Source organism: Drosophila guanche, unplaced genomic scaffold (genome assembly GCF_900245975.1).
Source record: "Drosophila guanche unplaced genomic scaffold, DGUA_6, whole genome shotgun sequence".
In the NCBI taxonomy this organism is placed as follows: domain Eukaryota; kingdom Metazoa; phylum Arthropoda; class Insecta; order Diptera; family Drosophilidae; genus Drosophila; species Drosophila guanche.
Window position 1 is genome coordinate 236,119 of NW_022995759.1, and position 11,523 is coordinate 247,641.

General features: G+C 37.2%; 1 protein-coding gene across 5 annotated transcripts; it reads left to right on the forward strand.

Moving 5' to 3' along the window:
• Positions 1 to 1,555: 1,555 nt before the first annotated feature.
• Positions 1,556 to 9,404, forward strand: LOC117590629 (lipoma-preferred partner homolog). Of its 5 annotated transcripts, none has more exons than XM_034283445.1 (8): positions 1,556 to 1,721; positions 3,422 to 3,663; positions 4,676 to 5,063; positions 5,122 to 5,414; positions 7,786 to 8,089; positions 8,149 to 8,497; positions 8,564 to 8,684; positions 8,750 to 9,404. In XM_034283445.1, exons 2-8 carry the CDS (start codon positions 3,442 to 3,444, stop codon positions 8,879 to 8,881), a joined length of 1,809 nt encoding a protein of 602 aa, XP_034139336.1. In that variant the 5' UTR covers positions 1,556 to 1,721; positions 3,422 to 3,441; the 3' UTR covers positions 8,882 to 9,404. The 5 variants fall into 5 exon arrangements, with proteins under 5 accessions (XP_034139336.1, XP_034139337.1, XP_034139334.1 ...); XM_034283443.1 differs by having other exon boundaries at positions 1,557 to 1,725; positions 4,625 to 5,063; XM_034283442.1 differs by having other exon boundaries at positions 1,557 to 1,721; positions 4,625 to 5,063.
• Positions 9,405 to 11,523: the final 2,119 nt, after the last annotated feature.

An 11,523-nucleotide genomic window follows, 5' to 3' on the forward strand; every position in this document is an offset into this window, starting at 1 on the left:
AACAGGCTTTGGCTTGGTGTCGCATTGCATATCAACGTCCAGACAATAATCAAAAGAAGTTGCGTGCGGAAAAATATAATCTTCTTGCGAGTCGCTAAAGCCTAGTACTCACATCCGAAAACACGTTTTCTAGCAAACAGTGCAATTTATTTTGCTAGCAGCAGAGTGTGAACAGATGTGAAAAGGGTGTGGGTTCCGTACGGTTACACTTCTCAGGAAGCCGTTTGGCTTTGTTTACTTTTTAAAAATCTTTTAATAATCCGCAGTTTGAAAATATGACAGAGAATTTGCATATGGCTGGGAATAACATCAGCAGACTTCTTTGATTGGTGGAGCAGCAAGGCCGTGCCAAGGAATATTTGCCCCCGTGCCGAAGTTGTAAAACGGCGCCTCTAAGCACCCTTCCTATTCAAGATAGTTTCTAGTCCAAATCGTCGCCATCGCCCCTTGGCACGACCCTGTGGAGCAGTACTTGGTCACATAAGGAAAACATCTTAAAAAATTTGGTTAACAGCCCAGCCAGGTCTGTGTCTTGGCAAAATGAAGCAACTGCCGTTAAAATAAGTTATACAATTTAAATATGCAAATAAATTCAATAAAATCTCATTAATCTATAATAAGTGTTTCCTTTTTTTTTACCATTTGATGACCTCAAGTTCATTGAGAAGCACGGTGATCATTTATCTTTCAACTTTAGCGGCATTGTTGACTCCATTTTATTGAGTCTTTACTGTCTGTTTTCTAGGTACCCTCGCTTAATATAGAACATATCTATACTTGTCGAGCTGCTAAAAACATACCATCGAGTACCACAAAATACTATCGTCTAATTTTCTAATTTACACCCGCTAGAAAGTACAATATTTCTTATCGGTTCCATACGAATATCATCTCTGATTTTTCTAGCCGCCCCTTTTTTTCGATCTGACTACTAGGCTTTACGATGACACTCTTAAGAACTTTGTAGTATTGTTTTGATTTAAACGTCAAAAATAAGATCGATAAGTCAGAAGAGCATTTAATTGAATCAAGTTTCATACTATCACTGACGAAATATTTCATAATTTTTGGCTGTAAATTTGCCGCTAATTATGAAGTGCCAGCATAAGCCTTAGGAAATATAGGGACCAATCTGACTTACATAAGTTCAGCTGCAGAAGACGATATGTTTGACGAACTTTATGAGTTTTCAAAAGTACTAGATTAAATCGATAAAAATAACTTTTCAATACTCTAGCGTTTTTTTAGCTGTCATCAACATTTTCTGGCATTCGTACTTTTTTCAAAGTTTAAGCTTTATTATGACAAAGAGTGTTGGCAACACTGCGCGTAATGTCTGCTGATAAGTTTTTGGTCGACCGAAATACAGGCACTTATTTTTATCGTTCCCGTACGAATATCATCCTTGTATTAGTCCACGGAAAATGTATCGCATCTAAGTAATAGGATGACATCTAGTAATAACTTTATAAAAATAAAAAAATAAAACACGTGAATACCCTAAACCCCTAAACCTTTCGACGCTTATCGAGTATTTGTACTGTTGATATTTTTCAGTCTCTACTTCTGCCGCCGCGAAACAAACAGAAATATTATGTCGAATTTATTTTCGTTAAAATGGGATGGAAAAATACATTAAGATATTCAGATTTAAAGTTTTGACTTTTAAATTACTTTAAAAAATAAATAAAATTTATACATGAGTACATTTGCACACAAATGTAGGTTAGAACAGAACTGTTTATTCGATTTACATACATACAAATGTACATAAAATGTGTTTGTTGTTTGAGTGAATTATTTTTTACGTTTCTAAATTTAATTATTTCCGTTAATGATTATTACAAATGGAAAACCTAAAACTTAAACATTCAAAAAAATAAAAGTACATGTTTCATTAGGGTCCTATAAGTCATAAAACACGGCGACAATTTACAGTTAGTGCTTAAAAAAAAAGTAATTCAGAATCCAATAATAGTAAGCCGAAACAATAATTGTTCGAGAATAGTTGCTTTTAATACTTAAAGTAAAAGTCTCAGTCGCTAAGAAGCGAAGAATCTTGAGAAAATGAAATGCTTTTAACGGCGCATATGATCTGGATCGAATCTCCACATCAAATGACTTAGAAGTCCTTTTTGATCCCAATAGCCACATTTAATAGCCACATTGATTCAACGCTGAACAAAGCTAAGGGAGTCCTAGCGTTTATTAAGCGTTGGTCAAAAGAGTTTGATAATCCATATATATGTAACTATAACACTGTACGTCTCGTTGGTACGTTCGATATTGGAGTATTGTTCTCATGTGTGGAGTCCTCAATACAAGGAGCAAGAAATTCTTGTTGAATCCGTTCAAAAACAATTTTTAATATTCGCCCTTACAAATCTTAACTGGGACTCTGACAGACTCTTACCCCCATACCGATCTATGCTAAAGCTAGTGGACCTACCCTCTTTACACCATCGCTGAATTTGCAATGGGGTGGTATTCATTCACAAGCTCATTCTCGGGATGGTGGACTCATAAACTCTTGGGACAGATAGATTTCACAGTTCCCTCCAGACCAACCCGTACTTTCCGTCCCATTCTATTACCCATATGAAGATCTAATTCCGCACAGCATGAACTTATCCGGGTTGTATAATTATTATTATAATAATTTGTACCATAAATTAAATCCACCGAAATATCCCTTTGAATAGTTTAGCCTTGGTTAAGCAAATTTGTAAATTGTATCCTTCCTTCCTCTCCTATACTTATATTTAATTTATATTTATTTCTATTCCATAATTAGCAGATAATTGTTAATTTCGGGGTTCGTACTCAATTTAAGCTTTATTTTAAAAATCATTCAATAATTATTTTGTTTAAGTTTTTAGCACGATCAGTATTGATAAGAATTATTATTAATAATTATGAATAATAAATATGTTTGAGTAAAAAATATAAAACTCAAAAATCATGATAAAATTGAAAAATTGAATGAAAAAATAAAACTAAAATTTTAATTATTATTATTTAGTTTTACTTTTTTAGTCAAACATAATTTTTATTTATAATTATTAAAAAAAAGTAGCAATAATAGTTAGAGCAGTCTATTGCTCCATTAAATTCTTCTGTGCGGCGTATTTAAATGGATGATTTGTTCAAACAAGAAAAGAATAATAATCATTATTTACCTGGTTAATTGAAATAAGTAAATAAACTAGTTTTGCACAGCCTAACTCCTGATTTTTCCATCGAAGATTCCTTAAAATTCTAGAGTTTCCCTCATGAAAATTCGGTTATACATACATTTTAACATCCCAGTTTAGGTTAGATTCCATGATTTGTGAGCCACTGTAGTTTAGTGCGTGTTATACGCACTATTTACTGTTAAAAAATTAACACGTACATATTGTTATTATTACTTGTTTGACAGATTAACATCAATGTGTCAGCATGGAATCCTTAGACAAGCAACTTAAGGAACTGTCGGTATTGAACGATAAGCCGTTGTCGCCGAAAGGGTATGCCGTCGATTACGGGAGACATGGGACAGTCGCAAAATTAGTTGAAAATTTACAGAAAAATTCGTACAGGGTGCAAGATGATACTCTCTATAAAAAAATGGCTCCATCTGTTCCACCGAAGCCGCCGAAAAAACTAAATGAGATGCCTCAGGTATGTATTTAATAAGATTGAAACCTTTTTTTGGATCGAACAAATTTTTATTTTTTTTTTGCCAAGGGGTATTATATGTATATAAATATTCTCTACTTTGTCGAGGAATAGGCAGTGCAGTAACAACAAAAATGTATGCAAGCGAGAAAGCGAAAGTCAGCTAGAATAAATTCAATAATGATGAAAAATTTAATCTAATTAAGACCTTCGAAAAAACACAGACTAAATGGATTTTATATAATACTATTTGACCCAGCAAATCATACTGCACAGTATTGTGAACTATTTATATATTTGTTGAACCGATTGATGCCATTTGGAAGCGTGAATTAAGTGTTCACACGGACTTCAGGAACAGGTTTGAATTCTGATGCGCCCTCCGTGCAACCCGGTTCAATGGTTCGGATGGTTTCTCAATTTCTGATAGTTGCACTTTTCCTGATGCGTAGCACCTACAATCTGATTCAGGTTTGAATTTAAGCGCATGAAAATTCCGACATAAATAGCACTGCTGTCCATAGTACTTATCAGCACTATCAGCCTTATCATGATGTATGTCACGCAGAGAAGGACAAGTGTCCGACCCCATAAAGTATATATGTACATTCTTGATCAGCATCAATAGCCGAGTGTAGATGTAGGTGTAGATGAGATGTAGAAACAATATAAAATGTAAAATTTGAAAGAAAAACCACCAAGGTACCGATGTCCTACTGAGTACCGGGTATAAAAAATGTGACGCTTAAGAAACGCACACGTCCCTTCTCGTCTATTTTTTGCTTTTAATTAACTAAGTACATACATATTATGTAGATATATATTGACTGAGAACCGGGTATAAAAGCTGTGAAGCGCTCTAGCGCATCTCACAAGGTTCCTATTTCTTTTGTTTTGTGTGTATATTATGTAATCTAACTGCCAACTTTATTGTAAAGTAATTTGAGTGTGAAACAAATTGAAGGTTCCATTAAGTAAGCAAGTTACTTGTTCACGGGAACCGCTTTATTCACAGCCACTACTTGGTTCGGAGAAACCATTTGGAACGTCCGTTCTTTTTCGTAAGAACCAACAATTTGACTGCGAAGTTTCCGGAAAAGCCAGCAATAGAAAATCAACTTTGGACAACCCGGCTGTATTGGAACAGCAATTAGAAGCTCTAGCGTATCACAAGCTTCAAATGGAAAAGAAAGGACTTTTAGGAATACAGATACAATCCATAAAATCTACCACAAGTATTCCAAAGTTGTCATCTAACTCCTTGGGAAACAGTATAATCTACAGCAACTTAAAAATGCCATCTGAAAGTAAACTACAATCAGAAAATATACCGCAAACTGAATCAATATATGGGTACCCGTCTTCTGAACGCCCCACAATGTACTCCAATGTAAATTCAACAGGTAAAAGTCTTTTGCCAAAGTATAATAATGACTGTACTTACTGAATTCATAATTTCAGATGCAAGCACTGATGCCACCGTGTCAACACTGCTTTCCTTACCTGGAATGCTTTCGGTCTGTACTCACTCAGTGTTGGAGAAGGAGCGAGAGGAAGATATGCTGCCACCTCCTAGCCCTGTAAGTGCTGTTAGCTCTTCCTATAGTGAGCTACGACGTGCCACCAATTTGTTCAGCAAGCCAACGGAAATGGCGGAAGCTGAGCTAAAACTTCTGCCACCGCCTAAAACATATATCAATGCAGCAAACAACTGTTCAAGACAACATTTGATGCAACATAACGCAATGATTAAGGTAAATTTAGAAAGAAAAAAAGAAAAGGGACGTGTGAGACGCTTCGTACGCGTCACAACTTTTATTCCCGGTACACAGTAGTAGTAGTTTTACATTTTTTCTTCACATGACTTCTATCTACATCACATCTCACGCTAACAGGCTCTTTTAGCTCGCCCCGCTTCCCTAGATCCCCACACTGCACGAAGCAGAGCGTGGAATGAGAGAATATGAAAAAAAAGCAATGCTGCTGGACGGGTTGGGGATAGCTGATGATCCAATCTAGATTCCTCTTATCTTTAAAAGTGTGGATACTGCAGATTTCGCCCTTTGTGGTGGCAGAATTGGGTCGGGGCTAATTTTTTTAATTAACTTGTTTCAGTGTGATTTCGCAGCAGTCTGGAGCACAGCAGTCCGGACGAACAGATAGAAGGACATAGACTGGATCATTGGGATCAGATAGGATCATTATTATAGCCAGAATGAAGAAATTAATTTGCAGTGGCTAAACCAATCCCGTCCAGCACCTTTTGTTGCTTTTTTCGCATTCTCTCATTCACACTCTGTTTCGAAATCTGCCTCTGCTACGTCTCTGCCTCTGCCGTGAGTCTGCAGTGTGTGGGTATAGGAAAGGGGGCGAGCTAACGGAGCGTTTTGGCGTTAGAAGTGTTGTAGATGGCACATGAAGAAAAAATTTAAAATTTGACAAAAAACCGCTAAGGTACAGATGTAGTACTCAGTACCGGGTATAAGAATGATGCGTAAGAAGCGTCTCACACGTCCCTTCTCGATTAAACTTAGCATACATTCTAGAATAATGAAGTCTTACTACGGCGTCCCTAAAAAATCACGTCTCAAAGCCGAAGACAGATACCTGATTAGGTTATGCTGGTGCAGCCACAGACTCGGCTATGGCTCGTGATCAAGAATATATGTACAAAGAATAGGGTATATTTTTAGAAGTGTCATTACAAGCTACTTCTAAAACCCTGTTCTAAAAGTCCTTTTTCACACAATGTATGATAAAGAAAAGATATTTTAATTATTATTGTTCAAAATGAACACTTCAAGTTATTTTCATTCATAATCATATTAGATCCATATAAAAAACACTTTTTTCATCTTTGCCGATGAGCAACCTGTTTAATGTTACTGTTTTGACAATAAGGACATTCTTTGTCCATACCACCGATCAACACTTTCTGATGAGTGGAATTATCCTATTTTGCTATAATTCGAATACCATACGAAGGAACGGAACGGATATTTACCGGTTACCGGTTTTTTGCTGTTATTACCGGTTATACAGTTGCGAAAAAATAATAGCACCACTACAACACATTTTGTTCTTGGAAAAAAAAAAGCAATTACTGTTGCGATTTTTTTTAATTTGTAGTTTTTTCATATAGTTAAGTATTCTCCATTAACAAACAAAGTGTTGCCTTTCTTCAAATTTATGTCTTTAAATTTTTTTTTTAACTTCAAGAAAAAATACCACGAACATGGCGAAAATAACGAGAAGGGACGTTTGAGACGCTTCTTACGCGTCACAACATTTATACCCGGCACTCAGTACTACATCTGCTCCTCAGCGGTGTTTTGTCAAATTTTAAATTTTTTCTTTAACTATCATCTACATCTACAACACTTCTCACACCAACACGCTCCGTTAGCTCGCCGCCCTTCCCTAGACCCACACACTGCAGACTCGCGGCAGAGGCAGAGGCAGCGGCCGCACACAAAAAAAAACAAACATAAGCTGCGGGACGGGTTGGTTGAAAAGGCGGAAGTGGCAAAGGCAGAGGGACGGCAGATGGGTTTAGCAGTCGGATCCCAATGGGGATCTGATAGATATGGTCATTCCCTACGGAATGGCGTTTTTAGTTTTCTTTTAGTTTTTTTTAAATACACTGCGCAGTCTATATCAAAAATTTGGTGGCTCTAGCTCTTATAGTCTCTGAGAACTAGCCGACAAACAAGACGGACAGACAGACATGGCTCAATCGACTCGGCTATTGATGCTGATCAAGAGTATATTTACTTTATGGGGTCGGAAACGTTTCCTTCTGTGCGTTACATACAACCGTTATTCCCCACAAATACAATATACCCCAATATACCAATATACTCTTCAAGTACCGGGTATAAATATACTAAAACCGCAATTAGGAAATTGTTGAGCTGAGCTTCTTTAGCCGTGTCAATGAAGAATTGCACCAAGTTGGAAAACGGCGCCTCCAATCACACTTTATATTCAAAATTTGATAGTTTCGAGTCCAAATCAAAGCGGCAAACGCCCCCTTGGCAGGGCCCTGTTCGGATTTCTTGTGTTACTACTTAATTTTTTGTATGTATGAAAGTGTATATATACGGTTTATTTATTTTTTTGCAGAGTTCATCGACATACGATTCAATCTATGAGCCTATAAATCCTCGTCCCCCTGGCGATATGCTATCACATGCATGTTACAATACGTATGATACATACGTAAATGATAACAATGTTGCGAATAGATCATGTGAAGTTAATTCTTTGATAGCAATTGATTCGAACAAGCCACTATATGTCAGAGGCGATGTCATGGCAGAATGTTATGATGAGCAAAACACTTATCAAAATAGAAATAAGAATGAAGGTGGTATAGGACTCTATGCTAGCGATCCAACTCGCCAAACAAATGACTTTGAAAACTATGGTACGTGAAACATGTTGAAATGCTTATTTTAAACTAATAAATATTTATTCTCCGGCTAGGTCGGTGCGTCAAATGCAATAAGCGAGTGCTGGGAGAAAGTAGTGGTTGTACGGCCATGGACCAAATTTACCATATATCCTGTTTTACATGCTCAGACTGTCAAATAAATCTTCAAGGTAAACCATTTTATGCCCTGGAGGGGAAACCATACTGCGAATATGACTATTTGCAAACTCTTGAGAAATGCTCAGTTTGCATGGAGCCCATTTTGGAAAGAATTCTCAGAGCTACTGGAAAGCCGTACCATCCGCAATGCTTTACATGTGTTGTATGTGGAAAAAGTTTGGATGGTTTATTGTTCACCGTTGATGCAACTAATCAGAATTATTGCATTTCCGATTTTCATAAGTAAGAGATTTGATTAAAGGACATTATTTCCGTTACTGCATGTTTTTTTTATATTGCGAAATATAGAAAATTTGCACCACGTTGCTGCGTCTGCAAGGAACCAATAATGCCTGAGCCAGGGCAAGAAGAGACAGTACGAGTGGTGGCCTTGGACCGTAGCTTTCACTTAGAATGCTATAAATGCGAGGTAAATTATTGAATTGATACACTTTCGTAATGAATTATTACTAATGTGTATATTTTTTAAACAAGGACTGTGGGCTCTTATTATCATCCGAAGCTGATGGTCGGGGGTGCTACCCTTTAGATGATCATATACTTTGTAAGAGCTGCAATGCACAACGTGTCCAAGCTTTAACGAATCGTATGACAACGGAGCACTAAGCACTAGCTACTTAAGTATTATCAAAGACTATACAATACCAAGATGTTGCATGAGCGACCAAAAAGCTGTTCTTTGGTGTGATGTTGCGGTCTCAATTCTCTTTTCGCCTATGCCTGTAATCGAGACCCTGTTATCGAAGGGCAGAACCCAGACGGTCTCTACTCTCGAGGCCCGTCTCACAGTGGGCAATTTCAGCTTGCAAAATTAATAAGTGAATGAGAGTTCAACAGAGTTTTTTGCAAACTGAAACAATTTTCTACTTTAAGTACTCTTATCTCCGAAACTAAAATTATCTTGAATATTCAATATTTTAAAAATATCTTGGTACCTTGTACCTTGTTCATCGATACATGAATAATCGAATTTGCATTCCATACACAGTACTTATTGGATATTATTTTATCGCAAAGCTATGAAACCAAAAATATTCGTACTTATTTTTAAATCCATACACCTATTAGTTGAACCTGCCATGACTTTGTCCATGTGCAATTATTTACAATAAATATAACTACTTCTTAAGTTATAACGTTTTTTACTGTATTAACTTAAGGTGGTGAGGAAAGGATTACATCGGATTACAGATACTCCCATCACCCATCCCATGCACGGTAATCATAACGAATCAGCACTGGAAAGTATCTAAAAGCTGTTACCTTTGCGAGTTTGGTCCGGCTAGACGGCCTTCAAAGATAGGGGTACCACATCACCATAAAACGCCACTTACTACACCATGAATTTTGGGTTGTTATATTTGTTTCCTAATGCTTCGAATATTTTTGATTTTGTCAACGAATTCGCTGTGGAGGCTCCAGATCACACATGGGACCACCACTTGCCTGTACCTTGACGCCTTCAAGCAGCTATTCACCCCTTCTTGGCTCTCAAGTTGGCTCATAGTTAAAGTTTTCATAAATTATTTAAAATCGTTGAGTCTTAGCTACGAGTCTGATGTTTGGTTTTTTTCGTCGAAAGGGGAAATGTATATAGGGAACATTTTCGTTTACAAAATATTAATAGATTATTTTATATAAATAGATAATATTTTATAGCCATATATAACTTGTCAATCATGTTTTGAGCGAGGCTTTCATTTAGTTTAGTCGGTTATTTTTATACCTGGTACTCGAAGATTAAATAGGGTATATTGTATTTGTGGGGAATAATGGTTGTATGTAACGCACAGAAGGAAACGTTTCCGACCCCATAAAGCACATATATTCTTGATCAGCATCAATAGCCGAGTCGATTGAGCCATGCCTGTCTGTCCGTCTTGTTTGTCGGCTAGTTCTCAGAGACTATAAGAGCTAGAGCACTAACCAAATAGTATACTATTTTGTTAGTGGCTAGAGCCACCAAATTTTGGCTCCAGACTGCTGTATGCTCACACTAAAACCAGTGTATTTCAAAAATGAGCCCCGCCCCCGGAAAAGGGCGAACACCTCCCAAAACTATAGGTTTGAAGATAAAAGAAAACTAAATGACCATATTGACCATATCCGATTGGATCATTATTATGTCCACAATGAAGAAATTAATTTGCAGCGGCTAAACCCACCACGTCCCGCAGCTTATATTTGTTTTTTGCACATTATCTCATTCACACTCTGCTTCGCGCAGACACGTCTCTGCCTCTGCGGCGTCTCTGCCCTGACTCTGCAGTGTGTGACTCTAGGGGAGGGTGACGAGCTAAAGGAGCGTGTTGGCTTGAGTAGTGTTGTTGATGTAGATGACAGATGAAGAAAAAGTGTAAAACTTGACAAACAACCGCTAAGGTGCAGATGTAGTACTGAGTGGCGGGTATAAAAGTTGTGACGAGTAAGAAGCTCTCACACGCCCCTTCTCGTTTACTGTGAGAACAGAATTATTTTTTTCTTAGTCGGAATCAATACAAACAGAGTAAGCCCATCGTTAAAAAAAATTGTGAGAACCCTCAAACGATGTAATTTTCAAGAATGTTCGGAAGAACCAGCAAGGTTCCCCTCAATCTGCGTCAGTTTCAGGTCAAAATGTGTTATTATTTGGTATTGAGATTCTTTTGTTGTTAGTATAGCATACCCATACGAGCTTTAACTGCCACCACTTTGACTTTCCACCACCAGATAGATTTACTGCACGTGCGCAGTTTGGCCGATGCGGTTTGGACTTCGGTACTCTATGAGTCTGCGCCCTGTAATATATATTGCAGATATCGATATTTTGCCTATGATCCGCGCGTAACAAGCATTGTGTTGCTTTAACCTTTTAATGATGCTGTCACCGTCCAATCAAATTTAAAATAAGATCCTTTGTAACGTTGATATACTGCACTTATGCTGTTTTATGATAAAATGTTGTAAGCAAATATGAAGACCCATTATAAAAATACATATATGTTTTATGTTTGATCATGATGCAGAGGCTGAGTGATGATCTGGCCGCATCTTGTTTCTGTCTGATCCAAAAATTAGCTTTCGACGTAATGAAAGTTCTGAAAACGGACACTTCACTGCGCATACTCCTAGCATTGTACTACATACATACGTCTGCACGCAAATATGGCCTTCGTGGCCGTAAGTTTTAATTTTGCTTTACGAAAGTCAGGGAACAAAAATTCAGCACAAAGCTTTTCTGCTCGGCACTTCTACTTTAATCGAACCAA